This window comes from Callionymus lyra, chromosome 13 (genome assembly GCF_982586985.1).
Source record: "Callionymus lyra chromosome 13, fCalLyr1.hap1.1, whole genome shotgun sequence".
NCBI lineage: Eukaryota > Metazoa > Chordata > Actinopteri > Syngnathiformes > Callionymidae > Callionymus > Callionymus lyra.
Genome location: NC_141830.1, coordinates 20,807,980 through 20,824,813, shown reverse-complemented (window position 1 = coordinate 20,824,813; position 16,834 = coordinate 20,807,980). Strand labels below are relative to the sequence as shown.

Here is a 16,834-nt window from a genome sequence, read left to right as displayed (position 1 = left end):
GATAGAGACACACACATGCCCACAAACACCTACACACACACTAACATGGACTCAGTTCTGTCTCTCTCAGAAACATAAAAAACCTCAGATGATGTTTTGACACAAAGCTGTTGAAAACATTAAGAAAATCAAAAATTTGTTTATAAATATATAGAAAAACTTAAATCAAATACAGCAAAAACATCTGTTCAAGTTGCTTCAATATGTGCACACACAGACAAACACACATGTGCACACATACGTTTATTTTTTACTGTAGCCATAAGATTTTAATTTTAAAAAAAGTTAATTTACATTACAAATGTAATAATTGTATTAAGTCTTTTTTTTTTTTACATTTTTGTTAATGTGAAAACATCTTTTAAGCATTTAACAAATAAAATATTGTTTTTACTAATTGACTCATTAAATTATAAAGAAAGGGTTATATTTGTTTGAATAATTACATTTAATAAATTATTTAATAAATTATTTCGTTTTTTTACACCACTATTTTTGTTTTATCTAATAATAACAATAAAAACAAGGAAATAAATGTACTTCCTTTAAGAGAATAAAAGAAGAGGAAACTTTTATTTCAAAACAGATAGAAACGGTTACAAACTAATACAAAGTTGTTCACTGAGTGTCGACGTCTTCCCTCAGAGACTTCTTGTTCAGGCCGCTGAAGTACTTCTCTCTGAAGGCGTTGTGAGTCTGATACGGTTTCAAGTCCGACAGATGAGCCTCGTTGTCCGAGTCCTGAGGAAACATTACAGGACGTTTGGAAAAAGAACCAGATTTTCTGACTCGAGGTCTTTCACCGAAAAAAACATTTGGATTTTGGATGGATTTTTATTCAAGAAGGAAAAATGTGTGATTTTCAGAAGTTCATGATCAACTTGATTCTTTTTTTCTGTTTCTTCAGTGTTTGATTCTCAGTTGATCCACAAAAACATCTTCAGCACCTTTTTATACTTTAGCATAGTTGTGGGGTTACACACACACACGCACACACACAGAACACACACAACCACATGCAAGCGCGCGCGCGCACACACACACACACACACACACACACACACACACACACACACACACACACACACACAGAAAACACAGAAAACATGCAAGCATGCACGCACACACACACAAAAAAACACAACACATGCAAGCGCACACACACAGAAAACACACAACACATGCAAGCGCGCACGCACACACACACACACGCACACACACACACACACACACACACACAAAACACACACAACACATGCAAGCGCGCACGCACAAACACACACACACACAAACACACAAATAAAATAAACACACTCAAATTCATACACACGCAAACGCACACACACACTGAAACACAGTCAAACATACGCATGGACACACACAAATGCAGACGCGCGCGCACACACACCCAAACACACACAAATGGAGACAGGCAAACGCACAAATGCATAAACAGGCAAACACAAATGCGCACACGCACACAGATTTTCTGACTCGAGGTCTTTCACCGAAAAAAACATTTGGATTTTGGATGGATTTTTATTCAAGAAGGAAAAATGTGTGATTTTCAGAAGTTCATGATCAACTTGATTCTTTTTTTCTGTTTCTTCAGTGTTTGATTCTCAGTTGATCCACAAAAACATCTTCAGCACCTTTTTATACTTTAGCATAGTTGTGGGGTTACACACACACACGCACACACACAGAACACACACAACCACATGCAAGCGCGCGCACACACACACACACACACACACACACACAGAAAACACAGAAAACATGCAAGCATGCACGCACACACACACAAAAAAACACAACACATGCAAGCGCACACACACAGAAAACACACAACACATGCAAGCGCGCACGCACACACACACACACGCACACACACACACACACACACACACACAAAACACACACAACACATGCAAGCGCGCACGCACAAACACACACACACACAAACACACAAATAAAATAAACACACTCAAATTCATACACACGCAAACGCACACACACACTGAAACACAGTCAAACATACGCATGGACACACACAAATGCAGACGCGCGCGCACACACACCCAAACACACACAAATGGAGACAGGCAAACGCACAAATGCATAAACAGGCAAACACAAATGCGCACACGCACACACACAAACAAACAAACACACATGCACACAAAAAACAGACTAACATACATGCGCACACATACACACATGCGCACACAGGGACGCAGACACCCACACACACACACAAATTCATACACACGCAAACGCACACACACACTCAAACACACACACAAACACACAGTCAAACATACGCATGGACACACACAAATGCAGACGTGCGCACACACACCCAAACACACAAATGGAGACAGACAAACACACAAATGCATAAACAGGCAAACACAAATCCGCACACAAACTCAAACACACACACAAATGCACACACGCACACACACACATAAACATGCACACACAAACAAACACACATGCACACACAAACAGACTAACAAACATTTGCACACACACACACACATGCGCACACAGGGACGCAGACACCCACACAAACACCTACACACACACACACACTAACATGGTCTCAGTTATGTCGCTCACACACTGAAGAAACATCAAAAACTTCAGATGATGTTTTGACACAAACTTTCTCAACAAGTGTTGAAATCATGAAGAAAATCAAACATTTGTTTATAAATATTTAGAAAAACTTAAATCAAAAAACATGTTCAAGAGGCTTCAACATGTTTGTACTAAACATGGAGTTTCTTTATTTACTTTCATCATAAATTGAAGATTTGAAATAAAAAATACTTAAAATAAAAAAGTATTTTTCTTAGAGAACGATTCAAAAATACATTTTTGAAAAACAACATGTTTTAATTCAAAGTCTTTTAAGTTCAATGTTGGTATAATAAAGTCCAGACATAACCAACAGAGCACCGAGCTACTGGATCCATCTTTCAGCCAATCACGTGACTCTATTATACCAACATGTTTGTATTGAATAATGAATAATTTGAAGTACATTTTATACTTTGATATATTTTGAAACATCGATATAATCTGTTGGTACGAACCTGAGGCTCCTTGATCTTCTCCATGGTGACGAGTCGTCGCGACGTGTGGCTGGACAGAGTCTGTTCACAGTTGCTTAGCAACCGCAGACACGGATGCAGCGGAACCATCCCCTCGCTGTACCTGTGAGGTCATGTGACACCAGCGTTCATGATACAAACACAAATAAAGTTTAAAGACGTCAATACATGCATCAATAAATAAAATCATGGATAAATATAAACATGTCAAAATAATAAATACATATATAAAATATAGAGTTTTGTCAAAGAATGTTGTTATTTCTTAGTAAATATACATCGTATTTATTTATACACTAAATTATTTATATATTTTGTATTTAATTCATTTAGATCTTAATTATTTTCTACTGTTTGTCTTTTATTTATCTCTGTACGCAAAATGTTAATATTAGTTAGACGAGCGAAAATAAACCAAATAAATTAATGCCTGTTAAAAAAAAGGGAGTAAATCAAAAGGGAAATTTATAAATATATTAAACAAAAAAAAATAGATATTTAATATATATATATTAAATGAAAAAATATTTTTTGATAAAAAGAAAAATCGCGAGTAATTTAAGAATCAACATTTTAACATTTATCGATCTACTTTTTATACATTAAATCATTTATTTTTAATGATGTCATTGTTCAAATATCTCGAGTACAAAAGGAAAAAAAGAGAATTCCATTGCTAGTATATAACACACTGCAGCCTCCTTCTGGTTGAAATCTGAATGGCAGGTGTTTTTAATTCATCTTCTGATGGAAGCGAAGTTTATTTAAAATACATTACATTATAAATTATTATTATTTTGTTTAACATTGAACCCATTTAAAGTCATTAATAAAAGTCAGAGACACACAGAATAATACATTTAAACTGATTATTTATTTTTAATTAAAATTGTAACCATTTGTTTTTTGTTTTTTTTTGTTTTTTTTTTACATTAAAAGTTTAAATTGGATTTTATTAAATAATTAAATATTAATATTTTTAAATTGAAAGTTCAAATCGGATTTTATTAAATAATTAAATTCCATATTTTGACGTTGAAAGTTCAAATTTGATGTTTTTATTGAATATATATTTATTCGAAATTAATTTAAAAATAATACTTTAAATAATTCCAAAATAAAATGTCTAAATTGAATCTATTTTCAATTTGTAGTCTTTTAAATTCAATATAAAAATATTGGCATAATAATGATAGTGTGAAAGCTGGATCAAGTAGCTCGGTGCTCTGTTGGTAATGTCTGGAGCCAGTTACAGTCTCAGGTGCTTCTTATAGATGGATAGACAAAACTTATTCCAAACGAACGAAGAGAAACGAGTGTGAAGAACATTTGTCAGGAAGAAGAAGAAGCAGCAGTTCATGGACTCACTCGGGTCTGTAGACCGGGAGCCAGTAAACCAGTCGCCCGCCCATCACCAGATGTTCTGCTGAGAAGTTGAGCAGGTCCGTGAAGATGTCGCTCAAGTGATACGACTGCGTGACTGGAACATGTGACTCTGCGTATCTGCAGGAAACACATCGTTGACAACATCTGATGTAATAATATAACATAATATAAACTCTAGTATATATATGATATATTGATGTGTGATACATGATACATGATATATGATACATTATACATTATATATTATGACTCACACGCCGTCTGAGGGTCTGTTCTGGTCCCTGCTGGAGCCGGTTCTCCGGGTCGACTCTCTGACACCGTACGGAGCTGGAAATATATCAGCGGTGAACAAAATATGAATATATACTTCACTTCTGTTTGTTTTTCTACTTATAGTATATTGCCATATTGTCTACGATTAATGTGATATTGTTATTATTATTATTATGTTATTGTTACGTTACAACATACAACTAATGTTATTATAGATTTTTCACTGTATGTTTTTATGATTTAAAACATTCTGTGAACTTGATGCTGTAACATTTGTATGTTTTCCTTCTGTGGGACGAATATATATTATTTATTATATATTAATTATATCATTTATTTACAATTAATTTAAATGAGGCCAGATCTGTTTTCAAGAGGCACAAAACCAAGTTTCACTTTCTACATGTTATACTTGTTTAAAATAAAAATGAACTATAATAATTATAATTATAATAATAATAATAATAACATGTGATAAAAAACTATTTTAAATTGTAATCAAACATTTTTTAACTATAATCAAACAATTTTCAATTATAATCAAACAATTTTCAACTATTATCAAACAATTTTCAATTATAATCAAACAATTTTCAACTATAATCAAATCATTTTCAACTATAATCAAACAATTTTCAACTATTATGAAAATTGTGTCGTCTCTGGGTCACGATCAAGGACCTCACAGTCTTCCACAAATACATATGCAGTGGAAGGCCACCGGGTCACCTTGACCCTGACACACCACGAGGTTGAAGGTTAGATTAGAAGGACGACTCACGGTCAGTGATGATGGCGTCAAAAAGAGCAGCTTTCCTCCATATAGGTTTGGAAGCGTCTGCCACCATCACGTCCACGTACATCTTCTCTGCTCCGTACTGTCGCAGGTTGGCTCGGATGTTTTCATCGGGTCCACGCCACTTCTGGTTCTTACGACTGGACCTTCCTGGAGAGGCAATCAAACATTAGGAGGTTAAGTCAGGGTCAAGGTGACCCGGAGGCCTGAAAACAAATGTGTTTGAAGTATTTATTGTCTAATCTCAGGGTCAAGGTGACCCGAAAGCCCGAAAACAAATGGGTTTGAGGTATTCCTTGTGTTGTCTCTGGGTCAAGGTGAACGACCTTCCTGGCTTCCATAAATACATATGCAGAGGTGGAGGTCGTTGACCCTGAGACAACACAAGGGTTAAGGACATCGTAAAGAATGAGAAGAACGTACCACGGCCATGAATGGTGTTGTAGTCGATGTCTGCTCCACAGACGTACGCTCCGAAGTGGGAACACGACACCAACAAACTCCCTTGAATGAGAGGAGAAGTAAATTCATGCTTCCCTGCTGACAACTAGTGATGTGTTGATGAAGCTTCATGAAGCAGCGCCATTATCTTCAGAGTCCACTAGATGGTAGTGATGTGTTGATGAAGCTTCATGAAACTGTGTCATTATCTTCAGAATCCATTAGATGGTAGTGATATGTTGATGAAGCTTCATGAAACAGCGTCATTATCTTCAGAGTCCACTAGATGGTAGTGATGTGTTGATGAAGCTTCATGAAACAGTGTCATTATCTTCAGAGTCCACTAGATGGTAGTGATGTGTTGATGAAGCTTCATGAAACAGTGTCATTATCTTCAAAGTCCACTAGATGGTAGTGATGTGTTGATGAAGCTTCATGAAACAGTGTCATTATCTTTAGAGTCCACTAGATGGTAGTGATGTGTTGATGAAGCTTCATGAAAAAGTGTCATTATGTTCAGAGTCCACTAGATGGCGTCTCTGCACTATTTAACTTTGTTTTGAACAACTGTTCTAATTTAAAAAATGTAAACTAATGGCGCCACCTACTGACCTGAACAACATAACACTATATCAACACATCACTACTGAAAACACACAGAAAAAATGATAAAAATAAATAAATATAATAAAATGAGATAAAAATCAACTATCCAAAATAAATAAATAGAATAGGAATTGAAACATCAATAATAATAGTAATCAATATATGATAAATATATGAAACAATTTTCAACTATAATAAACCAATTTTTAACTGTAATCAACAACTTTTTAGTATAAGTATTTCTTTTGTTATTGTTTAAGGTCTAGAAAAGCGCTCTATAAATATAAAAATAAAAATTACTTACTTACTTGCAATTTTCAACTATAATCAAACAATTTTCAACTATAATCAAAATTTCTTTGAATCCAGAGGCTGCAGCGTCAAAACAAGTCAACAGAACAACATGCGATTTAAACTGCCTGAAACCGTTTTATATATTATACATATACTGTATATAAATACACACATAAATACACACATATATATATAAACTCTTGCTGCTGGTTCTAAAGAAACTCATGGTAAAAGTCTCACCTGTTCCCACAAAGGGGTCGAACACAAGGTCGTTCTCTTTGACCATAGCGTGGTTGGTCATGATGAGGGACAGTCCTGCATCCATGCTGGTGTTTCCAATGAAGTGTCTGTTCTTCACGCTGTGTGAGCGGATCAACTCCCGCTGTCCGTCTGCCACCTGAGCACGGTGAACACTCACTCACCACATCTGTCAGAAGTCAATCTCAAAGAAACCAAAACTCTCACCCAACGCCCAAAGTAAATGTAAAACGGCTGGTCTGGGATGTCGTTGGGATCAGTTCCATAATCCTCGAGCAGGCAGAAGACGTGCTGCGGGTGCTTCAAGCTCACGGTGCCGCCCCACGGAAGGTACTCCAGAGCCTTCACAACATGTGTGTGTTGTTACAAAAACAACAGCAGCTCAAAGATAAATATTTATGTCTGAATAACTTACGTCGATTTTCTTGAGTCTCTCTGGAAACTCCAGGCTTTTGTTGAAGGTGGACACGTTGATTCTGTACGTGGAGTCCTTCTGCATGTACGGCAGCTGCAGGGAAGAGCAAATAAACACTTTACAATTGTTCATGATGTTCATCCCAGATCGACTGACCCTGTTTTCACATGGATATTTGAGCAGAGACTCCTTCAGCTCACAGTGTGTGTGTCCGTGACCCCACAGTTCAAATGCAGACCTGCAACAAACACCAAACATGTTTCTTATTTACGTGTGTTGTGAATAAGACATGACCATTAGGGATTTGTGTAAATATTGTAAAAGTACGTCATTGCTCAAGTAACCAAAAAGATAAAATTAACAAAAAGCCTTCATTTTAAGATGTATTTACAGGCAACAGTGTATGTTTTTTAAGTTTAAAAATTGTTTGATTACAGTTGAAAATTGTTTGATTATAGTTGAAAATTGTTTGATTACAGTTGAAATTGTTTAATTAAAGTTGAAAATTGTTTGTTTACAGTTGAAAAATGTTTAATTATAGTTGAAAATGATTTTATAGTTGAAAATGGTTTGATTGTAGTTGAAAATTCTTTGTTTATAGTTAGAAAATGTTTGATTACAGTTCAAAAATGTTTTTAATTATAGTTGAAAATGATTTGTGTATATCTGAAAATTGTTTGATTATAGTTGAAAATTGTTTGATTAAAGTTGAAAATTGTTTAATTACAGTTGAAAATGTTTTAATTAAAGTTGAAAATTGTTATATTACAGTTGAAAATTGTTTAATTACAGTTGAAAATGTTTTAATTAAAGTTGAAAATTGTTATATTGCAGTTGAAAATTGTTATATTACAGTTGAAAATTATTTGATTATATTTGAAAATTATTTGTTTATAGTTAAAAAATGGTTTGATTAAAGTTGAAAAATGTTTGTTTATGTTAAATGTTTAATTACGATTAAGAATTGTTTGATCATACATTATACAAATTATTTGGCTTTATGTTATTGATGGATATGAAATAACTTCTGAATGGAATTTGATTTTGGGGAGAGTTTGTTGTTGCATATTTATTATCACAAGATTGAAATAAATTTAATAAAAAAAAGGTATAAATTGCTCACTTTGCACAAACAGATCTCGCCATAACTGCACGAACATCGTCCTCCGTCAGATCGTTGAGGCACCAGAAGGGAGACTGTGAGGAAAGAGAGAGTTACTGTGTCGTCCTCCCTCACACCAACTATATTCATATCATTAGTTATTGACATGAATTGATTTACAGAAAATACAAATGAAAACCTTTTCCTTGAATTTTCCACAGGGATTGAAGTGTTTTCCTCTGAGGGCCAATAGAGACTTAATTTCCTACAAAGAAAAAAACAAAAATGTCAGTGAATAACGAAAGGATTGTAAGACAGACACACACCAATACCAACACCATTCATTCACGTTTTAATTGCAATTGAAAGGAATGTAATTTTAAGAATTCATATATATTGTTATTCATAATAAACAATTCAGAGAAGACACGTAGAGAACATACCGGTAACCTAAAGTCTAAATTATCTTGTGCCAGATGCAGTAAATACTGTAAACGTGATCGTCCGGGGGCCGCCATCTTTGTTGCACTAAAAATATGTCCGTGTCATACAATCGTTAGTGAGAGTAGTACCGCATTCAGAAAACACAACGATAAATGTCCATAAAAGTCCGTATGAACTAAGTAAATGTTTAAAAAAATTAAATATATGAAAGAGAATATTTATTATTTTAATTTATTGGTAGTTATTAATTAAAAAGTCGAAGAATTGTCAGCGCAGCATTATACCTTTTTTTTTTTTACTACTTGCTTTGGATGCATTTTTATATTCTTTCCTATTGAGTAATTGCATTTTTTTTTAACAATATTTTTGATCAATGTTTACAAAAGTTCTTATGTTGAGTGTAGATTAAAAATCTTCACGTAAGCGGCTTTACACCGTAAGTCCCGCCTTTCCTGAGTTCTGATTGGCTAACCAGGTTCCATCTACAACGCCATTGGTCGATCTCGGTTTCATCTGTTCGATCGTGTTCCTGCTGCGGTCAGCGCTGATGCTGCCGGACTTTGTAACACTTTTATTCTTTTATTTGAGGAAAAAAGGATCATGAATAACAATGTCGAGCGACGATTCGGGTTTCATGTGAGTCCTGTTTCTTTATCTCCTTAACTTTAGGTATGTTTTAAGACGTTTAAAAAGCAAAACTCGTTGTAAATGAGTCAAGTTATTTTATTTTGTAGTAGTTTGTTTACATAACATAATTGAACAATTACTTGACAACAACAGTAAGAATAGTATTTAGTACAGAACATGTTCTTTATTATACTTGTTCATACTGTATAGAAGTGATTTAATGTTTTCATCAATAATAGTTTTGATTGATTTCCAGGACAACAATAATAGTGATGGTTCAAGAAGGTCGAAGGTCAGCGAAGCATCACCAGAGGTCAAGGTGTCCGTCAAAGGTTTGAAGGACACCTGGCAAAAGTGGTCCACGGAGCACCAGCAGTACCAGAAGAACAACCCCTTCAGCGACGAGGATGGGTGGAGAACCGGACCAGAGGTTCTTCAGAGGGGACACCAGGACTACGGAAGACCTCCACCAGACTCCCTGACGGAGCGACGAGGACGAGATGCTCACACCCACGTCAGCAGAGAGGTCCAGGAGCTGTGCCACGTGATCAGGAGCATCGGACGTGAGAGCCAAGACGGCGGGGAAGGAGTTGTGGTGGAATTCGGGAGGCTGTTTGAACATTACGTGAAGATATCTAACAAACTGGTGGGGGTTCTTCTCAGAGCCAGGAAGCAGAAGCTGCTGGAGTTTGAGGGGGAGATGTTATGGCAGGGGAAGGACGATCATGTGCTCATAACCTTGCTGTAGTAGCCAGAGAGTGTTTAGTTGTTTGGTCTTTAAGAGACAGAGAACAACATGATATTATTTCTTTCAAAGGCACAGCATATATAACCTTTGCAAATATGAGAGACGGACATTATTGATTAATCATATCAACCTATAAGAATGAAGAATGCAAAGATGAACACTTAAATGGAGACAATAGTAATTTAATTATTCACTTAAAGCAGCATTTTCAATACTTGAATCACTTAAATCTACATTTGAAAGCAGGGGAAGGGAGCGTCAAACTGCCCTTTATACTCGTTTATTTTTAAATTCATTCTTATTTCTGTCGGCTGCTGTGTTGTGTCTGAAATCCTAATATCCCAGAGGATTTTTCCCAAGGGATCGATAAAGTTCTATCTAAATAATCTAAAGGAGAGTCTGACTGACAACGTGCCCGTGAGCAGCGAACATGATCCGACTTGGCTCAGGTGCATCTGGGTCTGTATACATTTCAAGTGCGTCTTCATTGTCAACTGAACTCTTTGACATGTAGATTATATTTGTTTATATACGAAATCTGATCGACAATATGTTTCCCTTTCACAAACGCACACTCATTTTATGGAACGTTATCTTAGATTTGTTTAAATGTTGTTCGTTTTTTTTGGTTGAAAAACTGAATTTAAACTAATTAAAAAACAAGTTCCAAGTTTAATATTTTTTAATCTAAGTATTTTAAATTCAGTATATAAATGTCGTTTTAATAGTTCCACTATGATTGGATGAAAGTTTGATCGAGTAGCTCGGTAAGTAATGTCTGGTGTCACTTTCATGCCAACATTTTTATATTGAATTTAACAATTTTTTACAATATTTTTTAATTATTGGATTTACAATTCAAACCATGTTTAAAGGAAGAAAAATATAAAAATTTTAAAATTAATTATTATTTAAAAGCAATTTCAACCTTTCAATGTAGAAATTATTTAATTAAATTAGTGAAAAATAATGATATGTTTAGAAAGAAAAACCCAAATGTTTAAATACGATCATTTCAACACAGGTTTCAACATTTGAAATGTTAAAATTCAATTTTTGTTTCCGTTATACGTCCATGACAATAACCTTTTAAATTAACAGAAGATGTAAATCCGGCACACGTTTATTTAAAATTAACATTTCTCAAGTTACATACAATCATACAATAAATATAGTGATTTTATATTTGCACTAAAGCCCCTGAGTATCTGACTGACAGATTATCATAAGTATCATACAGGCACATACTTCAAATACCAAGTTGAAGTTTTGAATACATTCTCTTAAGAAGTATGACACGTGCACGATTACACATTTACACATAATTAATTAATTTCATAATATGGTTTAGTTCAATACTATGACATCTCATTCTTCAGTTGCATGGGTTAAATATGAATAAAACAATTGGCATTTAATTGATCAAAACTTATTTCAATTCAAATGTACCATACATTTAAATCATCAGCTTCACAGTGTCCAGTTAAAGTAGAGCAGCTAAGATTCATCTTTGTTACCATCGACTGCGACTTAAAAACAAATGTTCATGCACTTAAATTAAATAATGGCAAACATGTATAGATCATTCCTTATTTGATGCATCAACAGACAAATGAAGACATTTCTAAAATGGCACCGAGTCTTCCAGATGTAACAAGTGTGTTTTTGTCTCGTTTGTCTCCATCATAAGGCAAAAAAACAACATCAGTTGGTCTCTTCTTTGGAGTTGAGAAGCTCTATCAGCTGGTCGGCCTGAAAAATAGTAGCAGACGAGATTTATTTTTAATGATCAGGAAGTCTCACGCTTTAAAACTTCAACTAGTGATGGTCTGATAAAGTTGTATTAAGCAGTGTCATTACTTTCCAATAGATGGCGTCTCTGCACTATTTTACTTTGTTTTGAACAACTTTTCTAATGAAACATCCTTTTTTAACTGATGGCGCCTCTAAACAACATGACACTGTTTCATAAAGCTTCATCAGACCATCACTGACTAAAACTATCTAATATTCTGATGTGCTTCAAACCAGTCACACACAAAGAGCCTATATATATATATATATATATATATATATATATATATATATATATATATATATATACACACACAAAAGTAAAGAGTCTTGTTCAACTGAAAAAACATACAGTTTAAAGAACATTTTTCTTTCCATGCCCAGGTCGCCAAGAGTCGTCACTAATGTAAACTTGTTTTAGCGTAAAGTTAAGATTAAGATAAGGGACTCACAGTGATGAACCAGTAAGAGTCGAGTCTGTAGAAGAAGCGAGACATGAAGCCCATTTGACTGGCAGGAGCCAGAACGTGCAGGTGAAGGTGGGCGACAGAGCAGAACGGGGGCCAGTGGAAACCGAACCTGGAGACCATGTGAACAAAAAACAAAGTCGATGATTGAATCTGTTTATTTTCGAAAAAAAAGTTTGGAGAAATAGTGGACTTTGATTAATGGCATACAGCGTGAAAATGATTTTTAAAAAAATGTATATTTCATAGGATTATTGACCTATAATACTGAATTTTATACTGACTGAATATATTCTAAATAAAAGTATTGAATTGTGAGTAACTCACATTATCTACACCACAAAAAATATATAAACCTTTGACAACATTTTTTTGAGTTAAACTTAAAAAAAAAGTTTATATGATGAGAATAAGTGTCCTGCTGTATTTGTCAAATTTTACAAATCAATTTTGTTATTAAATAACACCAACTCTAACAACTAGTTGTTTAACAATTTGAACAATTATGAAAAAAAAAAGATCTAAAACTATTTAATCCGTTTACTTCACTGTATATTTTGGTTACAAATTCTATTTTTATTTGATCGACTTATTAGTTTAATTGAATTATGTATTCATCAAATCTTTATTAGTTGTATCGCTTATTTATTTAAATATATATTATTTTAATTAATATATTTTTAATTAATCGACTTGATTTAATTCTAAATTTAATTTTGCATTTGTTTTGCCTTCAACCATGTAGAAGCAGAAACTTAATTTCATTGCCATCACATTCATTCCATCAATGTCGTACTTTGACAATAAAGATCAATTGGATCAAAGATATCAGGTAGTGCTCACCTCACATCATCCAGATCTGAGAAACCGTTTTTTTGCAAGATTTCTTTGCCTAGTTCCACCATGCGTTTGACTGGAAGAGAAGAAAACACACATCGATCAGACTTTTATATATAGATATATAGAGTTATAAGAGACTGAACATACACAAAATTAAATTACATTATTGTTTTATATTAATGGGTTTATCAATAAAAAAAACGCTGACCTGAAGTTAAAGACACATCTGCTATATTCAATACGTTTTATTTACTATGGTGTTTATTTACCTAATGGAATATGTGATCTGTTGAGAGATTTACAGTTTCCAACGTGTTTTGTTGGAACGACGAGATAGTGATGTTTGGCTCCTGGTTTGATGTCATTGAAACACGAAACATCTTCATCCTGTAAAACACGTTTAAAATAACAAATGCATTGGTTCACGAATCAAAACAATGTATCCATCGTTTGAATGTCAAAGAAAAAACAGGTTCATATAAAAAAAAAACGCTTCAATTCAGAACGTTTGACAGACGTTTAACCTGCAGGTGCATATTGACTGTTAGCAACAAAGCTAGGTGGCTAAAGCTAGCTCTGTGAACACACGAGCAAACAAACACAAAAACTCACACGATGAAGGAGCTCAGTTCCCATTTCCTTGTTGACGACTCTGCAGAAAATACATTTCTTGTCGTATCCTTCGAGGGGAGGATTTGTCGAGGAACAGTTCTGTGTCTCCTCAGTCATTGTTGATGCTGATCAAGGCAGAAAGAGTCGAGCTCAGATGTGATCGAACGCCAGGAACACGCCCGGGATTCTCTATGATTGACGTGACAAGTTTAAAAATTACAAAAATAAATAAAAAATACAATTTGTGATTTGATTGAGCAATGTTTCTGCACGAGTCACTGAAAAGCTTTTCAAATTGGTTAAATATATGTTATGGATCTAAAACCGTCTTACAATACAAGATAAAAAATAGTTTTTAAACTAAAAACTAAAATAATCTCGTTACAAAAAGTGTCAGTTAACACAATATTTGAATGACGAAACTGTAAAAATAAATAGAAAGATTTTGAAAAAACGTTTGTTTTGTTTTTTTATTGCGGAAAAACCTGTCTTTTCTTTTGCTTTTCTTTGACAATTCTATTTACTGTGGCATGAAATATTTCAGAAGCAGATACAGGTTTATTTTGTTTGGTGTGGATATATTACAATACATTAAAAATACAAATAATAAGAAATACATACAATTAAATAAATATTTAAAATATGAAATAAACAAGTGAGTCGTACTATATAAAAATCTACCTATTAAATAAAAATAATATTAAATAATGAATGAAGACATGCTATACTACTGATGCACTCTCTATATTTATAATTAATTAATTAATTACAACAACAAAAAAGAGACACAGTCATGTAAACGCGACCTGCATGTGTTAAGAATTAAATCAGTAAAAGTCAAAATAGCATACAAATATAGCTAAGTTTTGTCGACATCCTCTAACGAAATAATGAGGCCGAAGTTGTTTATTTTAAAGTTGCTGTAATTGTTAATAACTTTGAATGAATGAAATTGTGTCTTGTTCAAAAATTGTAAATTATATAATTGTGTAATTACACAATAACTACAGTATTATATTATAATAATCAACTTCAAAGTGACTTTATTGTCATATTTTGATTCATTTCTTTATTATTTATATCCTTGTTGTTGTTGTTTTTACTCCTTTCCTTCAGCAATAAACGTGTTTGTTGGGAACCCCTACTGTCTCTGAGCCCATCTCCTCCTCTTGGTCATCCTTCTCTGCTGTATCTTTGGGTGATATTTCAGCACTAGTGAACAAGATGAAACCCTCCTCTTGCTCAGATGACGTCCTTCCTTGTAGGCTTTTTATCAAAGTATTTGATGTAATTGGCCCCTTGGTTACCAATATGGTGAACCTCTCCCTTTCCACAGGGGTTTTTCCCAATGCATTTAAACATGCCATTGTGGAGCCTCTGCTCAAAAAACCAGGCTTAGACCCAACTGACCTCAGTAATTTCAGGCCTATTTCTAAGCCCCCTTTCTTGTCCAAGATCTTGGAGAAGGTGGTGTCCGAGCAGCTGTCTTTGTTCTTGGATCAGAGCGACATCCATGAGAAGTTTCAGTCTGGCTTCCGTAAACATCACTCTACGGAGACAGCTTTACTGAAAGTGTCCAGTGACATCATGATGTCGGCTGACTCTGGTAAATTCACTGTTCTGGTTCTCTTGGATCTGTCGTCAGCCTTTGACACAGTTGATCACCAGATCCTGCTGAGAAGACTAAGGGATGAAGTGGGACTGTCTGGGTCTGTGTTAGAATGGTTCTCATCTTACCTTTCTGGGCGCAGTTTTAGTGTATCTGCCAATCAAATGAGGTCTGAATCGGCAGATCTGTTGTGTGGAGTCCCTCAAGGTTCTGTTCTGGGTCCTTTATTGTTTTTGCTGTACTTGATTCCCCTTGGTAAAATCATTCAGAGATTTCCAGATGTTTCTTATCACATTTTTGCTGATGACATCCAGCTCTACTGCTCTTTTGACCCAACTGAGCCCCAAAGGCTGAACAGCTTAGTCAATTGTTTGCTAGAAATCAAACAATGGCTGAGTGAAAACACTTTACAGCTTAATGTGGACAAAACTGAAACTCTGGTGATTGCTCCTGATGATACGATTCCAGGGTTGAGTCAGTACTTGGGTGACTTAGGTCAGTCTGTCAAACTGAGCCTGAGAAACCTGGGTGTTGTATTTGATAAAGACATGTCTCTTGTTCAACACTGTAGAAAACTGACCAGAAACTGTTTCCTTCAACTGAGAAAAATCTCTAAACTTAGGAAAATGCTGTCACAACATGATCTGGAGCTTGTAATCCATGCGTTTGTTTCTTCTCGTCTGGACTATTGTAACAGTTTGTTTTCATGTCTTAACAAGAAGGAGCTGTCTCGCCTGCAGTTGATTCAGAACTCTGCAGCGAGAATTCTGACCCGCTCTAGTAGAAGAACTCACATTTCTCCGGTCCTTAAAACTCTTCACTGGCTTCCAGTTTCTTTCAGGATCAACTTTAAAATTCTGGTTCTTACTTTCAGAGCTATTCATGGTCAGGCTCCTCCTTACATCACTGATCTGATCCAGCCTTACACCCCAGCTCGGGCTCTGAGGTCTGTGGATCAGAATCTACTTATGGTTCCACGCACACGGCTCAGGACCAGAGG

General features: G+C 34.8%; 3 protein-coding genes across 3 annotated transcripts; 1 reads left to right on the top strand and 2 right to left on the bottom strand.

Moving 5' to 3' along the window:
- Positions 1–586: 586 nt before the first annotated feature.
- Positions 587–9,263, bottom strand: trmt11 (tRNA methyltransferase 11). Its single transcript, XM_087805758.1, has 13 exons — positions 9,137–9,263; positions 8,893–8,958; positions 8,715–8,788; positions 7,748–7,829; positions 7,592–7,684; positions 7,384–7,518; positions 7,159–7,315; positions 6,001–6,081; positions 5,563–5,727; positions 4,763–4,835; positions 4,491–4,625; positions 3,105–3,225; positions 587–741 (listed from the first exon to the last, which is right to left on the bottom strand). Exons 1-13 carry the CDS (start codon positions 9,209–9,211, stop codon positions 619–621), a joined length of 1,380 nt encoding a protein of 459 aa, XP_087661884.1. The 5' UTR covers positions 9,212–9,263; the 3' UTR covers positions 587–618.
- A 405-nt stretch (positions 9,264–9,668) lies between these two features.
- On the top strand, positions 9,669–11,427 carry LOC148067743 (actin-binding Rho-activating protein). The gene is made up of 2 exons (XM_087806574.1): positions 9,669–9,773; positions 10,021–11,427. Exons 1-2 carry the CDS (start codon positions 9,738–9,740, stop codon positions 10,510–10,512), a joined length of 528 nt encoding a protein of 175 aa, XP_087662700.1. The 5' UTR covers positions 9,669–9,737; the 3' UTR covers positions 10,513–11,427.
- A 197-nt stretch (positions 11,428–11,624) lies between these two features.
- On the bottom strand, positions 11,625–14,363 carry hint3 (histidine triad nucleotide binding protein 3). The gene is made up of 5 exons (XM_087805811.1): positions 14,226–14,363; positions 13,883–14,000; positions 13,617–13,686; positions 12,759–12,885; positions 11,625–12,264 (listed from the first exon to the last, which is right to left on the bottom strand). The coding sequence occupies exons 1-5, from the start codon at positions 14,340–14,342 to the stop codon at positions 12,217–12,219; spliced, it is 480 nt and encodes a 159-aa protein (XP_087661937.1). The 5' UTR covers positions 14,343–14,363; the 3' UTR covers positions 11,625–12,216.
- Between the last annotated feature and the right edge of the window lie 2,471 nt (positions 14,364–16,834).

Excerpts from the sequence above, each read along its gene's own strand:
- trmt11 (XM_087805758.1), bottom strand. The coding sequence starts at position 9,211 with ATGGCGGCCCCCGGACGATCACGTTTACAGTATTTACTGCATCTGGCA. Across the intron at positions 8,789-8,892 it reads GTGGAAAATTCAAGGAAAAG|TCTCCCTTCTGGTGCCTCAA; the intron begins GTTTTCATTTGT and ends CTTTCCTCACAG. Across the intron at positions 6,082-7,158 it reads CGACCCCTTTGTGGGAACAG|GGAGTTTGTTGGTGTCGTGT; the intron begins GTGAGACTTTTA and ends CTCTCATTCAAG.
- LOC148067743 (XM_087806574.1), top strand. The coding sequence starts at position 9,738 with ATGAATAACAATGTCGAGCGACGATTCGGGTTTCAT. Across the intron at positions 9,774-10,020 it reads AGCGACGATTCGGGTTTCAT|GACAACAATAATAGTGATGG; the intron begins GTGAGTCCTGTT and ends ATTGATTTCCAG.
- hint3 (XM_087805811.1), bottom strand. The coding sequence starts at position 14,342 with ATGACTGAGGAGACACAGAACTGTTCCTCGACAAATCCTCCCCTCGAA. Across the intron at positions 12,886-13,616 it reads TCAGATCTGGATGATGTGAG|GTTCGGTTTCCACTGGCCCC; the intron begins GTGAGCACTACC and ends CATGGTCTCCAG. Across the intron at positions 12,265-12,758 it reads ACTCTTACTGGTTCATCACT|GCCGACCAGCTGATAGAGCT; the intron begins GTGAGTCCCTTA and ends ACTATTTTTCAG.